Source organism: Abrus precatorius, unplaced genomic scaffold (genome assembly GCF_003935025.1).
Source record: "Abrus precatorius isolate BTA unplaced genomic scaffold, Abrus_2018 Scaffold9, whole genome shotgun sequence".
Classification (NCBI taxonomy): Eukaryota; Viridiplantae; Streptophyta; class Magnoliopsida; order Fabales; family Fabaceae; genus Abrus; species Abrus precatorius.
The window spans coordinates 33,650,193-33,676,433 of NW_020874439.1; the positions used below are offsets into that span (position 1 = coordinate 33,650,193).

At 32.7% G+C, this 26,241-nt stretch overlaps 5 protein-coding genes across 6 annotated transcripts; 1 reads left to right on the forward strand and 4 right to left on the reverse strand.

Annotated features, from left to right (window-relative positions):
- Nucleotides 1-401: 401 nt before the first annotated feature.
- Nucleotides 402-1,805, forward strand: LOC113851282 (uncharacterized acetyltransferase At3g50280-like). The gene has a single exon (XM_027481748.1). The coding sequence runs from the start codon at nucleotides 402-404 to the stop codon at nucleotides 1,803-1,805; it is 1,404 nt and encodes a 467-aa protein (XP_027337549.1).
- Nucleotides 1,806-7,310: 5,505 nt separating this feature from the next.
- On the reverse strand, nucleotides 7,311-10,722 carry LOC113849403 (26S proteasome non-ATPase regulatory subunit 7 homolog A). 2 transcript variants are annotated; one of them, XM_027479298.1, is made up of 10 exons: nucleotides 10,487-10,722; nucleotides 9,675-9,767; nucleotides 9,499-9,580; nucleotides 9,146-9,242; nucleotides 8,903-8,978; nucleotides 8,716-8,774; nucleotides 8,442-8,564; nucleotides 8,146-8,203; nucleotides 7,974-8,059; nucleotides 7,311-7,674 (listed from the first exon to the last, which is right to left on the reverse strand). In XM_027479298.1, exons 1-10 carry the CDS (start codon nucleotides 10,671-10,673, stop codon nucleotides 7,606-7,608), a joined length of 930 nt encoding a protein of 309 aa, XP_027335099.1. In that variant the 5' UTR covers nucleotides 10,674-10,722; the 3' UTR covers nucleotides 7,311-7,605. The 2 variants fall into 2 exon arrangements, with proteins under 2 accessions (XP_027335099.1, XP_027335100.1); XM_027479299.1 differs by having other exon boundaries at nucleotides 7,349-7,674; nucleotides 9,155-9,242.
- Nucleotides 10,723-12,641: 1,919 nt separating this feature from the next.
- On the reverse strand, nucleotides 12,642-13,421 carry LOC113851570 (WUSCHEL-related homeobox 5-like). The gene is made up of 2 exons (XM_027482088.1): nucleotides 13,082-13,421; nucleotides 12,642-12,844 (listed from the first exon to the last, which is right to left on the reverse strand). Exons 1-2 carry the CDS (start codon nucleotides 13,419-13,421, stop codon nucleotides 12,642-12,644), a joined length of 543 nt encoding a protein of 180 aa, XP_027337889.1.
- A 4,358-nt stretch (nucleotides 13,422-17,779) lies between these two features.
- On the reverse strand, nucleotides 17,780-21,854 carry LOC113850077 (eukaryotic translation initiation factor 3 subunit F-like). Its single transcript, XM_027480427.1, has 6 exons — nucleotides 21,562-21,854; nucleotides 20,454-20,533; nucleotides 19,809-20,038; nucleotides 18,625-18,746; nucleotides 18,439-18,552; nucleotides 17,780-18,255 (listed from the first exon to the last, which is right to left on the reverse strand). Exons 1-6 carry the CDS (start codon nucleotides 21,790-21,792, stop codon nucleotides 18,166-18,168), a joined length of 867 nt encoding a protein of 288 aa, XP_027336228.1. The 5' UTR covers nucleotides 21,793-21,854; the 3' UTR covers nucleotides 17,780-18,165.
- A 1,770-nt stretch (nucleotides 21,855-23,624) lies between these two features.
- On the reverse strand, nucleotides 23,625-25,717 carry LOC113849793 (nematode resistance protein-like HSPRO2). Its single transcript, XM_027479969.1, has one exon. It carries the CDS (start codon nucleotides 25,244-25,246, stop codon nucleotides 23,867-23,869), a length of 1,380 nt encoding a protein of 459 aa, XP_027335770.1. The 5' UTR covers nucleotides 25,247-25,717; the 3' UTR covers nucleotides 23,625-23,866.
- Nucleotides 25,718-26,241: the final 524 nt, after the last annotated feature.

Consider the following 26,241-nt stretch of genomic DNA (forward strand, 5'->3'; position numbering starts at 1 on the left):
AAACTTTATCATAATTATCTCTAATAAATGATATTTGTGGTAAAAAATAATAAAAAATAATTAAACAGTAAAAAGTATTAAGTTATTACGATAATTAAATGATAATTAATGTTGATAGAAATTATCTTTAATAAATAAAATAATAAATATATTCAAATATTTTATTACAATAAATAATGAGACAAATTAAAAAAAAAAGGTTTAAGTGAGAACTAATAAAGAATGGAAGCTAAGAGCACCAAGTTAAGCATGCTTCCTAACAAAAAATGGAGGGTGCACGAACCAGACACCTAAGGTTGGCTATATAAACAGGACAGAGCCAGCGTTGGGGACAATCAGTAGTAGTGAGTGAAGCAAGTGAGTGAGTGTGTGTTGTGTTTGGATACATCTTATGCACAAACATGTCTTCTTCGTATTCTGCACCCACTGTCTCTGTAACTGTCCTGTCAACATGCACCGTTCAGCCTCACCAAAAATCCACTCTCCCAGACCTTAAGCTCTCTATCTCAGACCTTAACATGCTCTGTTCTCACTACATCCAAAAGGGATGTCTCTTCACAACCCCTAATCTATCCTCTCATGCTCTCATCCCTCACCTCACCAACGCTCTTTCTCACACCCTCTCTCTCTTCCCCCCATTCGCCGGCAGATTAAAAACCCACGCCGATGCCCATGTTTACATCACATGCAACGACGCCGGCGTTCATTTCATCCACGCCAACGCCGCCAATCTCACCGTCACCGACCTCCTCTCCCCACCCGATGTTCCTCAAGCCTTTCACCAACTCTTCCCCTTCCACCGCAAAATTAGTTACACTGCTCATTTCTCCCCTATCATGGCCCTTCAGGTCACCGACCTCGCCGACGGCTTCTTTATCGGCTGCGCCGTCTGTCACGCCGTCACCGACGGCGCTTCCTTCTGGAATTTCTTCAACACCTTCGCCGAAATCTCCAGGGGATTCACGTGTCCCTCCAGGCTCCCGGATTTCCTCCGGGAGTCCATTCTGATCTCCAAGGTTGTGCTCCGGTTGCCGGACGGTGACATCAAGGTGACGTTCAACCCCGACGAGCCTCTTCGCGAGAGAATCTTCAGCTTCAGCCGCGAAACGATTCAGAAGCTGAAAGCCACGTTGAATCGCCGGAATTGGGGAGAGAACTTTGACGCTGCTGAGGTGATGGCGAAGATGAGCAGCGACACGCAACTGAAACCGGTTACGAGAAGCGTAACTGACGAAACAGTGGAGATTTCGTCGTTTCAATCGCTGTGCGCGCTGTTGTGGCGTTGTGTTACACGCGCGAGGAATCTCCAGGGGACGAAAACGACGACGTTTAGAATGGCGGTTAATGTTCGCCAACGCATGGAGCCCAAGTTGAGGGACAGTTATTTCGGGAACGCAATTCAGAGCACTGCCACGTGTGCAACAGTCGCTGACGTGGTGTCTAAGGAGCTGCGGTGGGTCGCGGAGGAGATGAACAAAAGCGTCAGGGCGTACGATAGCGCTATGGTGCGCCGTGCCGTGGAGAATTGGGAGCTGGAGCCGAAGTGCTTTGAGCTGGGGAACCACGACGGCGCCACCGTGCAGATGGGAAGTTCGCCGAGATTCCCAATGTACGACAATGATTTTGGTTGGGGAAGGCCCTTGGCGGTGCGTAGCGGCGGTGCTAACAAGTTTGACGGCAAGATTTCGGCGTTTCCCGGGAGGAATGGCGGCGGGGCCGTGGACTTGGAGGTGGTTTTGGCGTCAGAAACGATGGAGCGACTCGAGAATGATTCCGAGTTCATGCTTTACGTGTCTGGTCAGTGACACGTGTCTCAATGTTGAAGGGCATCGTGGTCTAGTTCTTACCGTCACCGTTAGATTGTGTTAGTTGTATGGGAAAATTGAAGTAACGCCGTGACGGCATGCTTTGGATGGTGGTCGTTTCTTTGTGTCAGTGTTTGATGGCATCCATTCGCTCTGCCCCATTGTGATGTTATTGCTATTTAATATTTCCATAAATGGTTCCCTTTTTTAGGGCCTCAAATCGCTCGCTTTTTATTTTCGTTTTATTGCAGGCGTTGCTTCTTCTTCTTTTTTTAAGAATATTTTTTAAATTTTTATAACTTCCAACTTTTCCAATTATTTTTATTATATTATGAAATATTAAATATCCTCTTTTTTTACATTTCTAATATTTTAATTAAAAAATATATCATTTTTTAATATTATAAATGAAGAATGTTAGTAACACTTTATTATTAATTAAAATTTATTAAAAATTGAAAGTACAATAAAAAGTGTTAATTTAAGAAAAAGAAAGAGTGAGACACCTAATTTTTATAGTTTTCAATAAATTTTAGTTAATAATAAATCGTGTGTTAAATAATGTGTTAAAGAATATATTATTAATATTTGTTTAATATAAACATATTGAATTGTATTAAAAATTATAACTTTTAATAAAACTTGATTAGATATAATTTTTTGTGATGTAAAATGTTGTATGTGTTAAAAAAATTATATTTAAGGTTTTTAGAATTTTTTTGTTTAATGCTTATTTGTCCTTTTATGTTTCACTGAATGCGTAATTTTAAAATATTAATTAATATATTATTTATATAAAATTTTAGCAAAATTTTAATTTTACCAAAATTTCCTCTAGCTATTTAATTTTTATTCATTAATCTTACCCATTAAATTTTAATATTAAAATAAAATATGCTTTATAGATTAATATGAAAGTAAATTATGATGAAATTTTTAAGTTGGTTTCGTTGATTTTTAAATTTACAACAATAAATTATTCATCTTATAACAAATGTTTAAAATAATTAAAAATTTTGCAACGGTTAAAGATTTACTAGGGAAAAAGAAATAAACATTATAAATATTTTTAAGTGATAGATAAGATTGAAGAAACAATTTAAATAGTTCTACTTTATTTTTAAAATTTAATATTCAATGCTGACCGTTTATACAATACAACTCTTTTCTTTTAAGACATAGCTTACATTTTTTGGAAGTTGGACTTGACTAAAAAGCCTATTCAAAAGTATTTGATAAACAGGACAAAATAATACTTAAATTATAATGATTAATAACATAATTTAAAATGAAATATTTAAATAATTTTATGAATGTAATTATCTTTGTTGTATATATTTCTAGTAGGAATTAAAAAAGGGGCTGGTTATTTGTGTTCTCGTGGGTGCGGTCAAAGGTCAGCATTTCAAAATTTCAATCACTTATATTCTATTAATCAGCATAATCCAAGTCATTGTGCACAAATGTGTATATTTCTATCATCAATTAAGGTTCTTAATGCATGTGAGTAGTGAGTTTGACCATCACTCGTAAGTGCTGTTAATTGCTAAACACCCTAATAATCACACTATATATGACAATAGAAAGACCAGTATATGCTGTTATGTTCAAGAGCTGAAAAACACTCAATGAATCCATTTTTATGCAATTCAATATTTGATCAATTGTTTATGTCAAATAAGACTAATATCTTCATTTTTCAAAGAGGATTCTATTAAAATTAGCAGATAAATTACACGAAAGTTCAAAGTTAAAAATCTAATATAAAGATAAAGAGTAAAAGATAAAAGATAAAAGTCTTAAAATATTAACTAATTGAATTGAAAGTATTTGGTAGAATTTTAGTTGTTAAACTAGGTTAATAAATGTAAAATAATAAAGAAAAATGTCATTAATTTTTATTCTAAAATTTAAGATTTGGTAATTATATATTATTAATATTATTGTATTTTTTTTATTTTCATTTAAAAATATTTTTATCAAATAAAACTCAATAATATGAAATATGTTATATTATTATCTTGATAATTTTATATTATAAGAAAATAAAATGATTTTGTTGTGTTATATTAAAATTTAATGATGAAAGTGATTTAAAAAAGTTAGACATAAACAAATAATTTATTTCAATTATTAGCTGAAAAATAACATAAAAAATGTTAGTAAATTACTTATTTTAATAATCTTATCAAATATAATTATTTTTATTAAACAAAATATTTAACTAATTATTTTTTCAGCTAACTAAATTACTATCTAAACACACTTTATATGGTTAAGAGTTGTTTATTCTTTTTTTACATAAAATAATTAATAAATATGTTGTTTTTTTTTTTATCAAAATAAAGCAATTAAATCTTACTTATGTATAAATATATTCAATGAATAAGATGGAAACTTACCTAAAATCATGTTATAAATATGAAATACGTGCAAAATGTGAGATTTTATGACGATGCACTATCTAAGATTTGATTCTTCTTGAACGGACATTTGAAAATGCCTATATAGATTTGTAGGCGGTCAAAAATTCTTCGTTTTATGGCTACATATTTATTATTTGTTAAAATATATTAAAAATAAAAATTATTAATTTAAAAGTAAAAAAAATGAAACTTATATAATTTTTGTAATTTTAAATAAATTTTAACAATAAAAATACGTAAGAGAGTGTCTTTGAAATTACTCTACAATGCAATATTCTAACCTATGACTTCAATCTAATAAGTCAGAAATGTTATATAATAAATATTTTAATTATATAATTAAAATTATATGAATTTTAATAATTTTTAATAAAAAATATTTAATAATTAAAAATATATTAATAGAAAGTGTGATCCAATGAGTCAATCACTCGCTATCAGCCCCATGAGCCCATACCATTTTCTGCAGAACCCATTATGATATTTAGAGGCTCTTCTTCCGTACAATGAACCATACGCATGCCGTTTTTTGAATAGAAACGGTGTATGGCAAAGCATGCCGTATACCATTTTGATTCGTGTAACAACGGTACGGGCATTGCAGTCAATATAGTTATTTAAGATTTTGTTAATTTTGGTTTTTAAGAAAATTTTATTAAAAAGAGAAATATTTATTATATTTTTATAACTTTAATATAATAATTGTTTGTTTTTTTATAGAAACTTTTTATTTATGAATGCTTAAATTTAGGCTGAAATTAACAACTTTTTTTTTAATATGTAATAAACATAATTATTTATTCACCCCTAATATAAATTTAAATAATCACTTTTGAATAAAAATGTTTTAAGATTTTTTAACAAATGAGCCCTAAGGTTTTTCTGTATAATTAATAAATTTAATAATTATTTTAAAATGATTATCAAATTTGAAGTTTTCCTTGGTTTTAAATTATTTTTCATTTTAAAAAATAAAAATATTGCCATTTGGTCTTTTTACTAAATAGAATGAGAAAGGATTGATAAAGTGACGTGATGATATACTCAAACAAACTTGTAATTTCTCAAAATCAATAAATTTTTAATCTGTGCTAAACCTTAAATATGGATAATTAGGTTTGAATTATATTTTTATTTTATTAATATTCTCTCTCGTTTCAGTTAATTGAGTGATCAGGAGATAGTGATTTAAAAGAGACAAATATAACATTTTTTAATATAAATTTATTGACACATTTAAAGAAAACAAAAAATCTCCTAAAGAAGTGGTGACTTTCTTTCATTTCTTAAATGTGATGTCAAGATTGTTATTGTATAAGCAAGTATTTTTCTATAGATGACTTTTATATGAACTATTTCTAATTAGAGATTCCGAGGGAAATAAATTGCTAAGAATAAGAGGAAATATTTTTTTCAAGTTTAGAAATTTATAAAGATGATAGAAAGAAGGTCAGGGGACCGAAAGTGGAACCTCCTCAATCAACACATAGTCCATCTCTCAAAGAGCAAATTTTGCTTGGTGGAACGCTACTTTAGTAATACAATTATTATATTTTTAGAATTTCATTTAAATATACAGACAGTTTCATCTAATTATACGTTATTATATTAATAAAATTAAGTAATTTTATAATAATTAATATAAAATGATATTTACAATGTATTTTAATTAGTTATCAGTGTAAAATTCTTTACATTTGATGTATTCTTTTTTTATTATTATTATATTATCTATCACTTTTTTTTTATCTATCTCTTCCGCCCAGCCATTCCAGAGCCATTCAAAGAGTGTCCGGGTATTATTTTCCTTATTATAAAGAAGTTAAAGAAAGAAAACGACAATTCTTGAGACCATGAATTGACCAACATTAAGCCTTCTGCCTCAATAACGACTTCACGAAAACTTAAGTATAATACAAACAAGAATGCACTAATAAATCATTAACAATAATGCATGAATTGACCAAAATAACTTAGCATTTGGAAAGAACTTGACATTTGTTTCTTGCGGAGATGCATTATTACATTTGCAACAAGATAAATGTAATACAAATCCAAGTTATTAATAAGCCGTTAATGTTTCGGAATCAATTCTATGTTTTAAGAGATTTTTTTATAGAAAGACAGAGTGCAGATACATTGATCCAATATGAACCAGAAGGTGATGCTCTCCATCTTCGTAGATGTTTTGGTCACAGAAGATTTTCTCTTATTATGTAGAAATCTTTTCAGCAAAACAGTTATATTAGAAGTTCAATCATGTCTTATAATTGACGTAGCATTATATAACAAAATGAATAGCACGTTTGGAAAAGTACTTTTAAGAGAATTGATTAATCTTTTTTTTTTTCAAAAGAAAATTCTTTCAAGATGCTGCTTATTTTTTAGAAGCCATAAAATTATTTTAGTTAATACACACTAAATTGTGAAGTACTTTTTCAGAAACCATTATGTAAATTATTGAAATCATTCACAGCAAAAAAAAAAAAAAAAAAGCAAAAAATTATTGAAATCATTTTTTGTCGATTATTGAAACGGTTTCGCATCAAGCACGTGAATACACAAATAGTTTAGACTTGCAGATTAAAGAAAACAATTGAAACATATCGCCATTATGAATTGGCTCTTTTTAAGACTCGAAATATTACTTCCCAAAAGTTCCAATGTTGGCAAATTAGCCACTAAGATTGCAAGTTTTTAACAAATTGTCTATTGCTATCGATCATTTTTAATTGTTGATGTCCATCATGCCATTATGATTAGTCATGATTTTTCCAAGTTCACATCAAAAGTAAAATTGCTTGAAACTTCAGAGGATGATTTGCCGAAAATATGAAATTTAAAGCAAGAAATTTAGAGTTTTGCTTATTTCTCATTGCTATGAAATGATATACTTGTATATACAATAACGATACTGATTTAGATTTATCCACGTCTTACACGCCCCCTTTAAAATAAAATCAGCCGATATAGTTCCATCTAATCCCTGGTTCGTAATTATGGTTTCCTGTGAGTTGCAACTCACAACACCACAGGTGCTTGAATCTAAACTTATATTCGAGGGTCAAGTAAAAATCAGCAAAAGTTAGTTACCAGAGCAAAGATTCATTTCTGATAACCTGATCAGTTTGTTTATAATAGTAAATTCTTTAAAGGTTGTTAACAAAGCTACCAAACAAAGAAAATGGGCAGAGTATTGAAGAGTAAAATACACAAAGCATTGGAAATGCGAAAAAGGATCATTATGCCATGTTACGTGTAGTTCTCTAACTCTAGTAGAAATGCTCAAAATGATTGAAAAATGTGTAAGAATCTCGATCCAGATATTCAATAACATCGCGTTTACAGCTCCAAACATCACGACCCCGCAAACCTTATGCAGCTGCACTTGGCACTGGTACTGATTTTGAATCTTCTGCCCTTTCATGTTCTTTGTTGAGCATCTGAAATCACATTCCAATATTAAAAGACATGAATCACAGTAAAATCTGGCATGATTTAGCAACATCTTTTATTTGATAAGCTTATCTCATTTACGATAGGTAACCCTTGTATCCAGTAAAGGATGAGTTTAGTAAGTGCCTAGCTTTACTAAACGTAAATATACTAATGGATGACTCTAAACTTTTCTCCAACCTTCCCAATTTTCTTTTTCATAACATAATAACAAATCCTAAATATTAAGTAATTAGCAAACATCAACAATACTTGTAGCAGCAAGGTTCAGGGGAGTGTATCTCACCTTGTTGTTAATCAAATTGTGGAGTGCAATTACACTTCTAATGAGAGACGACAGGTATATTACCAACATCATATCATTGGTTTTCACTACACAAGTAAGACAGGGTTCAATAATCTGAAAGAGAAATTACCGAAAAAAATGATATTCACAAATAAAAATCACAAATCTTAACCTGCGAAAGCTTTGATGAGATCGGCAACATTAAGATTTGGTAGCAGGTTAAACACATCCTAACAAATTTCAACAAGTGAAAATGGTGAAAAACAATAATGATCATAAGCACAAGAGGGCAAAACTAAAAATGCTTCACGCTTCTATTATTCCAAGCAATTAGTTGTTTGTTACAAAAGGTTCTAAATTAAACTACAAAATGTGAATCAGCTGAAAATACTTTGATCTAGATTCATGAACAAATTGATAACAACGCCAAAAAATCAGCATTTAATCAGCAAGAATATGGGTACAAACCTGAAGATGGTACAGGATCTCATGGTTTAATGGAAGTTTTCCATCAATAACAAGGTCAAGGTAACTCCTTATCTCTTTAAGTCTTGCATCTAAACCCTTCAAGGCTGTGAGTTTTGCACTCACCTGTGTCGTAAAGAATACAATGTCAGTGCACAGCTGGAATTCTTTTACAGAAATGAACCACACAAGTAATACAACAAAAACAACATATAAAAAAAATCAAGAAAAAAATGAGAAAGGAATTAATAGATAAGTTAAAAGGGTAGGAAAAAACCTCTGTTGCAAGGGTGCTAATGGTAGTATCCTTCACATCTCTAAGCAAGTGTTCCACTCCTGCACAAGGGTAAAACGAAAGAAGAAATTGGTTAGACCACTGTATGGATAAAATTCAATATTTTCAGTATAAGAAATTTGAAAACAAACTAAATAAATTACAGCAGTTTTACAATCAAGGGCATTACCGATTTCCTCAACTTCATGAGCAGCAATCTCTGATGGCACATGTACAAAGACCTTTTGGCTTTTCTGAGTGGCATTCTGAATTCAGAATAAACTATATGTCACTTCCTTTGACTACCATTAAGTGTTGAGCAAATACTAGCTCCAATCCCAGGAACATATAAAGCAGAATTACTTTTGCAATAAAATCAATAAAAACAGAAATATAATTTCTTAAACAAAGATATAAAGTATTTATGTTCTACCTCTTTAACCTCTTCAACAGCGTAGTATGCTTTTGTTGGGATTCCCAACTCCTTAGGTTCAACATCTATAATAACCAAAACAGGATTTGGAACATAGCTGCATTGGTTTTAAGCATGACCAATTTAGATAAAGAGTAATCAGGGATATAAACACACAGATGGTGACAGTAAACAGGAAAAAGAACAATAGAAAACGTAAGAGAGTTTCAATCAATTTATAACAATGATAAAAAATGAATCCATTTTATTCTTTTTAAAATAAAATTGGGACATACTAATGCTCAAATAAAATAAAAACACCTAAGGAATATCACTTCACAGTTTACACAGGATTTCAGCTCAATTAAACATACTCATTAAATAGGCCATGAATGTCAAGATCATTTTCACGCAGTTTTGGACCAGTGCTATACCACCCCACAACATGCTCCTTTGCTGTCCACCGAAAAAAGAAACCATGCTTAATTAGAGAAGAGATATTCAATTGAAAAGCAAAATATAAAAAAAGGAAATATTTCCCAAATCATACCATTTATTCTTTTAAACATGGAAAACATGGATTCATGGTAATTGTGGTCAAGAAACCAGATGCTAGGATCCTTGTCATCTTCTTCAAAGGGCACTGTTGATCAGATAACCAATTAGTGAGATTCACATACCCCAATAGTTGTTAATATTTCTAAACCGTGCAAAAAATCATTTGGAAGTAACAATCTCATATATTCTACTGAATATCGAGCATAATAAACATACCAACGGAGCAACAAGTTAAAATGGAAAACTTCAAGGCTCTCTCTCGTATACATAATAAATAAAAAACACATTAACTTAATAAAAAGTCAACACACCAAAAAGTTATCCCCAAGAATTCTTAGAAATCACGAGACAGAGAGAAAGCTAATAGACGCATCAACCACCATATAAAACTCCTCTAGAAAAGTTCGAAGGTTATAATATAACACAAGCCATCTCATACTAACACATCCCTCAGAGAAGTTTGTTATAACTATGTGTATTACAAGGAACAGTTAACGAGTGAAATAAAACAGAGAAGAACATGTTAAGCAAGTATTGATTAACGTAACATATCACGTAGGTCAAAAATCTGATTTGTCACTCTGAATCCCAGTGTTATTAATTTTGAGAAAGTCCTATCGACTCTTCATATAGATCAGCTAAATTATAATGAACATAATTTAACAACAAAAAAAAAACTACTGCACTTTGTCTTCTCAAAATTAGGGCACAAATTTTAACAGTAAAGCATTGGCATCAAGTGAAAATAATAAAATTGAATGGAGTAATCGAAGAAGAAGGATGAAAAAAAAGGTAGATCCGAACCGGCGTAGCTGTTGGTAACGTCGACGGTGCCTTTGAAAGAGGAACCGAGCAAGACGCCAACGACGCGCTTGCGAGTGTCCTTAGCAACTCTGTTGTAGTTGTCGACGATGCTGAGCAACACAAGAGGGTGAACTACCACCTTCTCGATTGGTCGCGATGAGATTTGCTGAGTCTTTATCACATCCATTGCAATCCCCACTTCACCGATTTTCTTCCTCACTTCAGTTCTTTCTCCTCTGTCTCACCTTCTTTTATGTTCTTTTCTTTTCGTGTCTCACACGAACCCCTATGTTTGGGCTTTCATCCTCTGTTTTTCTCGGCCCAATTTGTGTTTAACAATCAACTTCTCTCTAATTGAGCCTTTGGCCCAACTAAATTCCTAAATCGTGTTTTGATTTTAGTTTCTGCCCTATTCACTCGTGATACTTATTGTCAACAAAAAATTTTGGTGCCTAAAGGTGTATCCCGTTTATTGTTGTTCTAAAATATTTATCGCCATTTCTTTTTAATAATATTTATTTAAATTACTTTTCATCTTTGTTGATATAATTAATACTAAAAATATGTTTTAAAATAAAACGATACTAGATATTATCGATTAAAAGATAGTTATTAGTTTATTTATGAAGTTTCTCATGTCACATTAAGAGATTTATAAATAAACTTGAGGAAATGCTAACAAGTGTTCTTACGATATTATTTAAAAATTATATATATATATATATGAAAATGTAATCAACTTATTCTTTGTAATTTTTAATGTAATCTAATAATAACTTTTAATAAAAAAATTTATTATTATTTTTTAATTCGTACAAACGAGTACTAGTTTAAATTTTTTTCCTAACTTTATAAATGGGAAAGTTAATTCGTTGTCACATCTTTCTTTTTGTTAATTTTCTTTAACTTTTGCCACATATATTACCTTCATCTCTTTTTGTCACTTTTAAAGATACTTCTTATTTTCACTTTTCTCAATTTTATCCTTGTGAAAAAGAGAAGAGATAATAGTATATGAAACAATATCAAAATTATAAATGAGAGATATAAAAGGTGTACTAAAAAATAATAAATAAACTTTTACATTAATAATAAAAAAGTTAATTGTTGTTCTTAATATGTGTGCTGCATAATCATAATCGACTAATAAAAAAAAATTGAAGCAATATATTATTAGGACAACCTTATTGATGATACAACTTCGATTGTTTCACAGAACCTCTTCAGTTATTTCTTTTTTTCACATTATTGGGTATTTTGTTAAATGCGACACTGATGTAAAGTGGGAGTGAAGAAAAAAGTGGTTCAAAACGAAGATTTTAGTCTTCGTTATATTTCAAGATTTGGCGTAAAGCTAGGACCAAAATGATTCTACATTTTTCTTACCACAGAAAATGTTTTCAAGAGATTTCTTATTTGATTTGCCTTTGCATGTGACCAGCTCCTTTGCATGCGAATCAGAGCAATACCATTGGTCTTCTGAAATGATTTTATTAGTCGATCTTAAACAATAATTTGAATTAGTTTTAGATGATAGCGGTGAATGACATTCCCAACTATATACCGTACCATTTATTATACATGTTTGTGTGTATATGATTCATGATATTCAAAGATGGGAGCAGACCCGAGGCATGACTCACTTGTAATCGTATAAAATTATTGTTTGCATCGTTTATATATGCATTAATTCCAAGGTGACATCTCTCATGAGAGGATGCGAGTTAGAATCCCAACCATTCAAAATATCTAAGGATAATCCAGCACTGTATACCCAAAGAGAAAAAAACCAACTTGAACGAGCATGCAGAGAAGAATGTCCAAGCGTTTTCAATATTTAAGAAGGGAAAATTATAGGTTCCCACCCACATTTTGGGTTAGGTGGGTGTGGAAGGAAGGAAGAGTAAGCAAGAAAAGAAAAGAAAGATATGATTATTAATATATATGTGATAAAAAAAATAGAGAATGAATATAAATAAAATAAAATAATATACGAGTTATTTTTAAAGTGACTAAAAATTACTAGGTAAATTCATTTCAAGATACATAATTTTTTTTTTTAACTTTCCATCATACAGCCCTAAATGTTTTCTTTTTATGCTAAACTAACAACAATATATTTATTAAACCACAACCACCAAAAACATTCCCATGTTTACAGAAAACTCAAGCGAAGATCTAAAGGTGGGTGGTCCATTTGTTCCCCCATTGTGAATGAAAACATCGTATTATCCCTGCATTCATTTGCATGATCCCTCAGATTCTTTGATTCTGATTCTCCAAAAGAGTTCAAGGGAAAGAGTTGAAGAGTCTCAATCCCCCTCTCGGGCTCATTAATCTGATAAAACTGTGCGAAATCTGTCAAAAGAAACAAATTGGAGAAAAAAAAAAGTCAAACATAAAAAACCATAAAATCTAGATATGTTATGTATGGTGTTTCAAAAAAGATACACGGTGAAACAAAAGAAAAAGGACCTTAATCGTTCATATGTTTACTAACACTGTGTATTGATGCATTTATTATTATTGTTTTCAAACCATGGCTTATAAATTTATAAGAGTTATAAGTTGCCCATGGCATAATATAGTACTCACTTTGTGTAGAAGAACTGATGGCCATGGAGTTTTCTCTACGAATCACATCCTTATCGTGAAAAGATACCTTGCGACGCTTTTGTCTTTCCCTTGCCTTATGGTTTTGAAACCAATAGAACACGTTCTTGCTCTCAATCTTACCATAGAAACTTAGCTGAGTAGAGATTTTTTGAATCTGATCAGTGCTTGGTGTGCGAAGTCCTGAACTGAACAGTTCAGTCAGAAGCTTAACTTGTTCAGTAGTGGGATTCCAACGCCCACACTTAGTGCCAGTGGCACTGCCACTGTTACTACGAACACTTGCACCTCTAATACAAAAGCCTGACATGTCCTCGTCCATATTTCACTTCTCAATGATTCTATGCCTCTGAACTCAAAACTTTAGTTCTGAGCTTCTGAACCAAAAAGATCTGAGCCCGTGTGCATTTATAATACCATAACTGAATAATCTAGTACCAAAATCCTTGTCTTTTTGCCCTTTGTTTTTTGTATTGCTTTTGTGGGCACCGTGGATTAGCCCTTAGCCCATTATGTTTATAATTCATCTTATGTTATACTTTGAATTGATTAGGGAATGTGAGATTAATGAACCATATGTGCGGTTTGATTTAGCCTTATTTTTTGTGCCTAATAAAGAAATAGAAAGATAAAGACATGCGTAAAAGCAGCCACTATTCAACGTTTTGGTCCGGGAGCAGACAACATGTAAGTTTCATTGATAGTGGTTAAAAATAATGTAGTTAGTTTATGCTATAGGAATACAAATACATTTTTTATTTCTCCTGTTCATCTGCTTAGAATCAACACAATGTCTACTATTATATATTTTATATACATAAAGGGGTCTTTATGTTTCTCTGTGTAATTTTTAATGCCTTATGCTTTATGCTTCGTCAATATAGTTATGAGATAAATCCAGTTCCATGAAGACGTGTGAGTTAAGCCAAATTTTGTTTTTAAAAGGAGGGGTTGTCTGCTAAAGTTCATAAAGAACGGTTTAAAGTTGTTATATATTTAAATGTGAAGGAGTGGCAGAGGAAGTGAAAGTCAAAGTTGCACATTGTTTGATCTCTTTTGGACGATTGTGATCACAATAGAGACTGACATAGATACTGAGTTAGGTTGACTAGGTTTCATGGAAATCTTCTTTTTAAGGTGTGGAAACACAAACTAAGAGACAACAAAGCCACCTAATTGAGAGATTTTGGAGGGACAATTCATGACCAACAAAAAGGAAAGTATCTCGGCTTTTCTTATGTCATTTTCTCTTGTCTTTGGTAATTGTCTTTCGAATAGGGGCACTCAAACCTCTTCTTCTTTTTATAACTTTTTTGCTTAGATTCATCGGCTATGATATGTTAGCATTTTAGTTTTTCATTTCTGGGGATAAGGGAAACACGTGGTGAGAAAGATTGACATATTCTGAGATTTGCGCTAGGAATATCTCCTTCTATGTGACCTGAAATTTGAATTGAGAAGTGAGGAAACTCCATGTTGTTGTTATTTGCATGTGAAAGAAAGAAATGATGTAAAATTGAAGTTAAATGTTTATAAGTAAATATGTACTTAAAACATGAATATATACTTGATAAAAAAACTCCTAATACGCTTAAGAATTAACTTTGTATATTCATAATAAATAAAAATGATAAGCAATGCTAGTTTGCAAGTCAAGAAAGGACAAAGGGCACTTTCACTTTGTTGTGTGGACTTCCTACAATTCCCGAGGATGTTGTACAATTCACGAGTGTCATTTTGTCAGTTCATACTTGGCAATAGGGGCTTGCATGCTCTAACTTCAAGGTACTTTGGACTGAAGCTGTTAACCCAAGTTTACATGTTAGGCAGATAGTCATTTGTCATACACATACATGCCTCATCGAGCAGCAAAGAAGTCTTTCCGCGAGTCAACCAAACAGCAAAAAAGAACACACTCCCACCATGTTATCTTCAATCAACATGCAAAAATATTTGCTTTTAGTTATCTGACCCAAAATGTGTAAATTTCGACAATATCTATGAAATTCTTGATTTAGTTAATTTTGTCATCGAAGCAACCCAACTTGGAAATCAACAGAATCGAACACCCGCTTCAAAGAAACGTACTTAATTTTTGAATTTTGATTCAAATGCTCCTATAAAATATGAGTAGCTTTGGAAGGTAAACTTAAGTTCGGTAAAAGTGCCTTTAGAAATGTCTTCTTCTAATTATAACCCCAAAAAAAAAAAATAGTACATATAATGCTCAGGTGATAAAATTTCAGGAATCGTTGAGCTCGAGTTTTGAGTTGAATAATAGTAAAGGCTGCATGCATTTGTGAGGAGAGTTATGAAATTCAAATTGTCAAAAAAATTTGTTTTGGTCATGATCAAATCTTACATTTTAAAAACTGTAACGATATGAAAAAAAAAATTATGAGATATTTGTCTAACTATTTCAGATTCTTACACACAAGTTAGCTATCTGTGTGTTGAAGTTAGGAATTTTTAATATGTAGATTGAATTTCTTAAAATATCCATTCTCTTTATTTTCTTATTTATAAAAAATAATCATTTGTTATCTATATTATAACAAGTAAATTTCGTATTTCCAATAACTAATGACCGTTTTAGTTATCTATTAAAATATGTAGATTTGAAGTTATGAATTTTTAATATATGTATATTTGAATTTCTCAAAATTTGTAATTATTAGTTGTTTTAGTTTTTGACATTAAGGTCCGTTAATTATTATTTGTAATGTGGTAATATTATTAAAGACCAAGTTGCAGTAATGTCAATTTAGAGAATCAAATTGATAAAAAGAAATTTGTCAAAGTCGAAAGCTAAATTTACTTGCGTATAATATAAATTGATTAATAATATTGATTTTAAGAACAAAATTGATGATTCACTCTTTATTTAATTGTTTAATTTACATTATTAATAAAATATTCACTATTTGAGAGTCTGGCGTAGAAGTCCAAAGCTAGGAATAGGAATAGGAATAGGAATTAGGGCAAGCGTGAAATGTTAAATGTTGGACGCGCCCTCTCCGTATCAGCCGTGTCTTTTATACTTTCTTGTCTCCATTACTTTTGTCACTGCTTTTACACAATCACTGCCTACCAATCAATGGAAAACCTTGCCACTTTCCCATCGCACTCAAGTTACAATTGCATATCTTTCTTAAATTAAATTATAACATTTAATTGCAATTTTCTGTTTTGTTAGATACAAGTACAATAAGAAAACCATTGTGATGTGGATATGCATTTGAGTCAAAAAGGGTAAGTGATTAGTGAGTCAGTCAATCACATTTATGTTCACATTCTCAGCAACACTGCCAATCTGTAAGACAGATCGGATTAGACTACAAATAAAGAAAATGGAGTATGAATGACACACAAATAATTTATAGCACATATATTGGTACTACACTCTTTTTTATTTCATCAAAGAAATATGTTATCTAAATCGTCTCTAATTTTTCATAGTTTTTTAACATGCAATAAAAATTTATATATAATAAATGTGTATTAAAAACAACAGGATATCAAATATATGAGCTAATGATTAAGCACTATAATTTTTAATAAAAAAATTATTATTTCATAATTTCTTAACGTGTTTTGTTATATGCATCTTACAAGAACCAAATTTATAAACATACCATAAACTGTGGAGCCTTTGCTTTGATAGAGAATGCAGACAGTTCCCAAGAAAGTTGCAATTGAACATGTGAATAGTGTACGGAGTCCCTTTATTGCTGAAGACAAATCCAATGGGTGCTGAGTATGTATATAAACCTACAAATCCCGGAAGGGAAACTACACACCCTCACTCCCTTAGTCGTATGTTTGCATTTTACCGACCAAATAATTGTGAAATGGGCATGAAATGAAGATTAAAAATTCTAAACAGGGATTCTCCAATCTATGTAACTGTTAACGACAGTGACACCAAGCAAAATGTAGATTAGGGTTGCATTGAGATTTTACTTGGTTTTTTCTTTCAAAGGGAATAAAGACACGAGTGAGGCGCTTGGCCAATATGGATTCAAAATCACTGTTTCAGAAACAAAATGATTAACTCCACCGAAACGAAAGCAGGCATAGAGATTGACTTTGTTACTCCTATAGGCCTTTTAGAAGGGATGAAAGGAAATGAAATAATAAATTAATAATGCATAAGGTTTGTATGATTTTGATTTTCACTACTTAAAATTTTATAGTGTGATTTGCTTTATATAATAATTGAGTTTAGTATAACTTTTTTTTCGCTGAGCTTTGTCCACAAACATCAAGTACGCCACTATTACATTTCGTTCAAACATGCAACGGATAATAATAATAATAATAAAGAGTAATAAGAGAAAAAAGAGGATCGATTGCATTACTTTTATGTTATTTTAAAGTTTCGCTTTTTTTTTCCTTCGGCTTTGAAAATCATTTAACTTCAAATAAAAAAATATATCATTTTCCTCTTTTCCGTCCAAATTCAAATCGGTCAAAATATTCCAAGTGAATTGTGAAGGGTTTTTCTAAAACATCTATCTCCAAAAGAAATTATCCACGTTATATTTCATTTAAAATAAATAAGTAAAGTTTAAATACCAACAAAAAAAAAAAAAAAGACACGTCCATGGAAATATCCCGAATGCCGTTAAGACAGTAACTAAATATTTGATTGATGCACAGAACAAGGCCTTCCATAGGAAAATAATAATTCATTTAAAATAAAAATTAATAGTTGGATAATTTTTATTAAAAAAACTTGACAATTGACAGACTATTTAATCAGAAGCGCTAAGAGATAAATAGGTAAAGGAGGAAATGATTTCGCTCATTTCTTTTCAAATATAACATATTACATGACAATTGACAAGTGAACACTACGGTGCGGTGCAACCTTGGACAAGATCGAAGAAAACCTACCTATGCCATGCGATGCCAAGCACAAAATATGAAAAATAGGAACAAAATATAGCAAAACTAAAAATGAAGTATAAATGGCTGACATTCCACGTTTCTGGAAAATATGACAAGAAAGGACACTGCTGTCGTAAAATTTTCTCATCGCCCATAAACTCTCTTCTTAAGATTCACAGAATCTGTGCAGCTGTGTTCAATTTTTCGGCCAAGCTAAGTTGTGTTCTAGTGATGCTAGATAAATATAGCAACAGCAAGTGATCCTGAAATGAATGAAACGCGCGTTAGTCCAAATAACCATTAACGGCAAGGTGAGAAGACATGTTTATAAACCAAAAAAATAAACAGATCTATTCAATCATATTCGCAGTTTTTGTCAAAAATATAAAATCTCAGATTGTATTTAGCGCCGCCCAGTAAAACACTAACAAAAAGCTTAATCTTACCTGCAAGCTGTCATTCACAAGCTTATCAAAAGCTGATGGGGGTAATTTAGGAAGGGAACCTACAGCATCTGATATAAATCTCCCGATTTTGTTGTCTGGGGCAACTCGCCCTTCCTGCAATGAAAAAATAATTAATAAAATCTCAGAGAAAAAGGCCAGTGATTAAAGAAGGCAGCACCGTCATACCACCACATCATCAACATATTTGTAGATGTCATCAATCAAGACTAGAAGATGTTGCATTGATGCTTCCATCCCTTCTAAATCGGAGGGAATTTTGTCAACAGCAGTTGCCTTGAGGGTATCAACTGCAATTACAGGAATAAACATGAAATCAGCTGCAGCCATTCAAAATAAAGAACATTCTAATTCCATTAATATACAATAAAAGAAATTGCAACGACAGTTAAAAATGCTATTGATAAAACATTGCCATCGGATGGTAGAGGAGAGAATGAAAAAAAATCTAACATAAAAATAAAATTTCAAGAAGTATTCTTCTACAATATGAATATAAACAAACGAATGGCTTAAATTAAAAAATAAACTGCCACCCAAGTGAACTTCAAACCAGTCTTTTCGTCAAGAGGTGTGGAAGCACTCACAAAACAGAAAAAAGACAATTTGTGCATGTCATTCCTGAAGACAGCCCAGGTACAATGGGATGACAGAAGCCTCAGTCAAGCTCAATGAGGAAGAATTAAGAATAAACTACAATAATAGAATTCAATAAAGGATGTGGTTTGACATGAACCTCAGACAAACAAGTCCATCTTGTGATGTGTATAGTGAAAGGGATAACAAGAGGCTTAAGGAAGATAAAGCAGTGTCACTGATACATTACAGTGTGATTACATTGACAAAACTTCAAATACATTTTTTCAAATAAATATTGCTACAAACCCTCAATAATCCCATAAAACTTTAAGTAGCTCTTGATTCATTCTTGCCATGAAAGTCAACAGCTACACTACAAACAGATTACATATCACTTGCTATATATATAGATATGTAAGAAAAGATAACTAGTAAGAACTCAAGAAAATGAAGCATGAAAAAGTTATTACTTTACACAGTCCTTTCAGCACAATTCAATCATTTCAATGCATAACTATTCTATAATTAACAGCTAAAATAATCCACATATCAACCAACACTTTCTTTAAAATACAAATTAGAGAGATACCAGTGATTGATTAAGAAAAGGAAATTTAAAACAAAATTCTCTTCAGATTCATCCATGAAAAGAAAACACATAACCTTTAGCAAATATATTTATTGAGAAAAAAGACTAAGGCTTTATAGAAAGAGAGAAGGGGAAAAAAAAAAAAAGAGGTTGATTACAAAAGATAAGTCCAACCATTACTTACATCCAATTCGCTCAGCTTCCACCATACGAAGATCTAAGGGAATTTCTTGAAACTGTGCAGCAATTTGCCGATCTCCAAGAGATAAATTGTTAGACACATATGCTTTAATGGTACCCGCCCCATTCGTAAATCCTGTATCAACGGTCAAATGTATGGGATTGGATACTTCTCGAGAATAAAATTCATGGATTAATGCACTACCACCAGTTACACCAAGACCAGTTGAATACCTGCATAAATAACCCAAGTTAACATTTGTTTTCTAATAGAAAAGGAGAAACAAACACAGGATCCTCTTGAGACTATAAGCGGGTAAGGTGGAGAAGGGAAGAAACAATTTAGCAAAAAACAACTCTCCGATATTTGTATATTAATCACTGAAACTCCCCCATAGAAACCATTTGCTTTGATCCACTACAATGCAACAAAATAACTCAATCCCATAAAATTTTACAGGTGAAACCAACATAGAGAGCAAACGTTGCCTTCCACTCACCCAAATGCAGTGCTTAACAAAGCAAACTTACAGAAACCAAAGTAAATATTGTTATGCTAGGCCATATGGGATTTCAATTTCTAGGTACACAGGAGAAAACATTATGAAAACTTTGGGGGTAAAAAGAGTTCAAAGAGAACTGAAATTACCATCCAACGATGATTTCCTTTGGATTCACTTTTTGATGAGATAAGTGCATATTGTGCTGGTACTCTATATCCAAAGCAACCTGAAAAGAAATGTTTTATTCAACAAAATCAGAAACATTTTTTTATTGAGTGAGAACAGATAACAATTTAGCTGATATTGAGAGGAAATAGACCCTACAACCAATGGAAAGACCATTGAAAAGACAAGACTGTCAAGAGGCGAGTAATAGAGCCAAAAGTAAACCTAACCATACAACATTTTCTTCCCTCCAAAAATTTTTGTCAACTATACAGCTGCCCGATATCTTTTCATTTAAAGCGAATTTTAAAAGGCAGAATTTCTTAATTTCATGAAGAAATCTATACAGCTCATAAAATTACTATCCCAATCCACAAGGAGAAAACAAATCGCCTAAGAGGAAGAAAAAGTTCAGGAAGGCCACATGCCCACATCCGAATAAGGATATTCACTAATTAGAGATAAATTAAACAAATAACTTCCCTGTTCAAGGCTTAAACCAACTTTCTATTAAGCGATGCTTGTTCCCCAAACTTCCTTCCGGTTCTAGTTTCAAAATGTCAAATGAACTTCTACATAGTGTAGAGACATATAAACCTCAATAGACCAAAAAGCCAATATATAATTTACTACACAAGCATTAAACTATGTTTGGACATCTAATTATGAGAGAAATGGAAGGGAGAGAGATGTTATGGAATAAGTGTTGTCCACACCCGCCACGCAGTTACAAATACGAAACAACAATTAGCAAAAACAGAAGCATAGTAATAAAAATCATACAAATAACGAAAGCTTAGATCATCATACTTAAAAGCAACTAAGAACATAAGAAAAGGCCATGAGAAGTACAGCACGCATTCTCTATTACATTCATGAAACACATTGAAACATACATAGACCTAAACACATAGCCAAATCCTACAAATCAAAATATGAACTAAATAAATCAATTGTCTCAGATCTAGACGTGGAATGAACTTCCACATTTGCATAGAAACCACATAATATCAGGACCTAACAAATTTATAATTATACTATTAATAATAATTGATACAATCGTTAACAATAAATAAGAAAGTGAAGTACCTGGTCGACAGACTCGTTATGAGGGACAGCATAGGAATTACGGATATCGATGGTTCCGTCGGGGAGGACGGAACCGAGTAGGGTTCCGATGACGCGGTCAGCTTGGTCAGGGCGTCGAACGTAGCAGTCGCAGATGTTGAAGATAACCAGAGGGTGGACCTTGGCAGACAAGCTCTGCGAAGAAGAAGATGAAGAGGAGAACTGCAACACTGTACGATCACTCGCCGCCATGTTCGGAGCTTCGATTCACGCTACTCACTACACCGAACAAGGCTTGCGAAGAAGGCAACACCAGCACCCTGATATATCACTAGGGTTTTTAATTTCAGTTTCCGTTCGTAGGGGAAAGCCCAGTAGGCCCAATAGGCCCAAACAAACAAGCAGGCTCATTTATTCATCATGTTTTCTTTACACGACCAGAAAAGAAAACAATGATGACAAAAAAATGTTTTCTTTAGTTTTAATTTATTTAGTGTATATATTACTTCGCCCGAGACATTTTTATTTTTAACCTGTGCATGTAAAATTAACTAAATAAAAACCTGGAATTAACAACAAGGAATAAAAATAAAAATTACATTGGATGTTAAAATTTTAATACCATGAATAAAAAAATTGATATTTTTGAATATGAAAATCCGCATCGTCAATAAAAATTACATTTTTATTTACAGAGAAAAAAAAAAAAAAAAACCAGGAAACAATGTCTTAACAAAAAAAAAACAATAATCTGTGCTATTAAAATTATTCTTCCAGCTTCACATTCTGATTATAAAAATATTCAATGTAATTTATTCATAAACTAATAATATTGGTGGGAAAAATTTCCCAGAAAAACTTATAACATTTAGATTATCAGTCTTAATATGCTCTCTTAAAAGTCCAAGGAAAACTTCTGCTATAATTGACTAACCAACATTCTTGCAGCCTTCAACAAAAAATATACTCTGAAATCTGGATTACTTTCCCCACTCGTTTTTTATAAGTTGGTTGGTACTGGATGTGTCTGCATACAATACTCAACATTATTTTTATTATGTTTTCATAAAATAAAAAAAATATTTGTTGAACAAATACTTATTTTTAAAAAATATGAATATTGATTACTTTAAATATTAATTTTATAAAAATTTAAATTTAATTATCATTTTTAAAAAAGTACTCATTCTATTTTTTTACTTATGAATTAAAATGATTTTTTTTTGTAAAATAAAGATTAAGATTATTGAAGTTTGCAATTTAAATAACTAAAAAAAACTCAATATTTGTCTTCAAATCCAAAAAACAATAATACGGAACAAAAAGAAAAGAGATGAAAAAAAGTTTAAAACATGATTAGTTAAAACATATCCTTACGCCAAGAATAATTTAGGAGGGAAGAGTGGAAATAAACTCCAATAGTAATGCACTAAGGAGCTGTGTTCTAATATCAATACGCAGACCTGAGAGTCTGTAATGTGAAACAGCCTAAGATAAACATGTTTTTGGGTCAAGGAAGATAAACATGTTTAGTTTTAGTGGCCAGGACTTGAGGATATATCAATCCTTTTAAGATTTTGTAAAACAAGGAGACTAATAAAAGTATTTTATCCCTTAAAGATTTTCAATCAATTTGATTTTAGATTAAGATAAAATATTAAACATTAACATATTTTTTTAATAAAACCACTAACCAAGAGAAGGTACTAAATTATTTTAAATATAACAGATACAGTAGATTTTACTTAAAATAATTTACTTTAATTTGCATTAAACTTTTAAAACAAATATAATTTTAGAAAAACAAAAATTTGTGAAGAAATTTTAAATCACAATAACAAAAAAAATGCTATGCAGATACAATTTCCAACACTAATTTGGAAATATATTTTTCTTTAAAAGACTAGACAGAATTAGCTCCTATTGTATCATAGTATTTCGTGAAGGAAATAGAAATGCAACCCCAAAAGTTGCAGGACTAGGGTTCGCGATCACTGTTTAAAGTAAAACCTTGGCGAACAAATCAACAAATTTCCAATTTAAAATTTGGGACAGAAATTTTGCTTCTGTGGAACTCGCACACATGCAATGCAGTGGAAATTTTTTTCCAGAATAATGAAAAATTGGAAGCATGTATTAAAAAAATAGTTTAATATTTTACGATCAACAATCATTACAAAATTTAATCCACTTTTCTTAAAAACGAAAAAAGAATTTATAAATTACATATTTTCTTTTTCACTCATTTTGAAAGTGTATCACTATCAATCTAAACCGAATTAAATTGTCCAAATTGAAACTTTCACGATCGTTGATTTCTTTCATATCATACCCATTTAATATCGCTATTATCCCATAAGTAGCCAAGGAAGGTCTTAGCGGCATCCAAGCTTGGAAAATAGGTAGGTTCAAGGAATATTTGAGTCAACGAGTCACCCGCGTCGCAACTCAACCCAACTCGGTTACCGTTAGCCTCGGAACTCCCCATAACCACCGCCAACACTTGCTTGTACCCGTAGAAGAACCTCTTCATCGCCGCTTCAATGCCCTGCATCGCTTGAAGCAAGTGAACCTTCTCGAACTCACTCTTCTTCTCCGCCACGTACAGCTTCATCGCCGCCTCTTGAATCCTAGGCCCACCCTTGGGGTCCACCTCCACCTCCAATATCTCCGGCACACTGTGCCTCAGGTCCCTGCACATCTTCGTCACTTCCACAAGTTCCTTCGACCGGAAGCAAAACGACGCCGTTTCGCCGCTCGACGACTTCACCGACAGCTGGTTTTTCAGCCGCAAGAAATCGCCTGGATCCATCATCAGGTGAACGTCTTCCACCTCCGCTAGAAGCTTCCAGATCCGCTCCACCGCGTAGCAATCCTCAGCAGCCTTCTCGAACCTTCTCCCCTCGATCGCGTCCGAGATCCTTTCCAGAAGCTTCCGCGACGCGTGGATCCACGCCTCCACGATCTGGTGCGTCGCATGAACCGCGTGGTTCTCGTAGTTCTCCACGCGGTCGTCGTACGGCGTCGTTTGCAGTGCGTGAACCTCGTTCGGCCTGCACACGGCGTCGTATCGAAGGCTCGGTTTCCCTGATAGGTTCGGTTCTCCCAAACCTAACGTGTAGGGACACCTCATCATTTGGCACTCCACGGAGTGGAGAATCCTCTGCGCTACGTCCTTGGATTTGTACCACGTGGCAAGCCGCGGGAGCATGCTCGCCTCGCTGTAGCTTCTGCTCTTGCAGTGGCTGATGCTGAGATCAGCGGTTGGTGAGGTGCCACGTGTGGAGGGATTGTGTTCCTCGTCCTCGCAGAGCATGGCGATGATCTCGATCTGACGCGTGGCGAGGGACTCTACCCTGCGGTTCCACTCTCTGCGGTTCGAGTAGGGTCTAAGGTCGGAGAAAACGGTAGAGAGAAAGCGGAACGTGATTTCCAAGGCTTGCAAAGCGGGTTTTACGATTGGTTCGTTGGCCCAGTTGGGGAAGTCCCTTGAGTTCCAAAGCTTTCTGAGCTCAGGGAGGCGGAGATAGTGGTCGTAAGCGGCGCAAAGCGGAGGCGCCGCAGCGGAGATTTCGGTGGCGCGGAAGGGTAGTTGCAAAGAGGGTAGGGAGCCGCGGGGTGAGGGCTTGTCGGAGAGAGAGAGTTTGGGAGTTTTGGGAGACAATTCAGAAGTTGGCATCTTTGATTTCCAATGTAAATCGACCATATTGTTCGGAGAAAAATAGAATGTTTTTTCTTTGCTCTGAATGAGAGGATAGAATTGTTGTTTCGTGGAATTGAAATGGGCGAGTGAAGGGAGAAGGGTATTTATATGGAAGTTGTGGATTGTGAAAGAAGAAGGAAAGGAGCATAAAGACGTGTGGACTGAATATTGGGGGGCATGAAGAACGAGGGATTTGAAAGTCTCGGTGGTTTGAAATATGATTTTTAAATAATGAAAGAATGGAATTTATTTTATTTTGTCGAGATGGCATGTACATTAATTAAGGAGGGGTATTATATTTATCTTGAGTTGTTAAATGATATATAACATAAATGGGAAAAGGAGAAGAATGGTGGAGCGGCACATGAAGATTGAAGCTTATCCACAACACCTAGACATAGACGAAGGAAGAAGGTGTCTGTTTACTTTGAACTGTGGAAAGAGAATTTTGTTATATAAATCTTAAAAATAAATGACAACTAATGGGATCGTTGAAGTTAGACCTTTTTTAGGGCACGCTTTGGAAGCCACTGTGGTGTTTCGCCACCGCTTTTTGACATTATGGCCAATCATTCGGCGCCTTGTTACGTTATCGTACTGCCGATGCCCTTTCCGCTTTAAAATACTAAAAATATTTTTTTATTATAAAATAAATAATACATTAATTTCATTATTTTTATTTATCTAAACATTATTCTTTTTATTGTTTGAAATGATGGTATTTCAAGAATCATATAATTCTTTTGAGATTAGACTAGTTCATTCAGCCCTTACTACTCCCGTAATAGTGGGTGGCAATTCAACTACCCCGTAATTAGAGATATGAGAAATGATATATTATTTCATATTTTTTATAACTTGTCTAATTTTTAACAAAGTGACAATAACAAATTTATAAATTGTTTTAAACATTATTTTAATTATTCACAGCATATATTAATTATAAATAACACATTTAAAGAATATATTATAACACCAAACACATCAATAAATACATA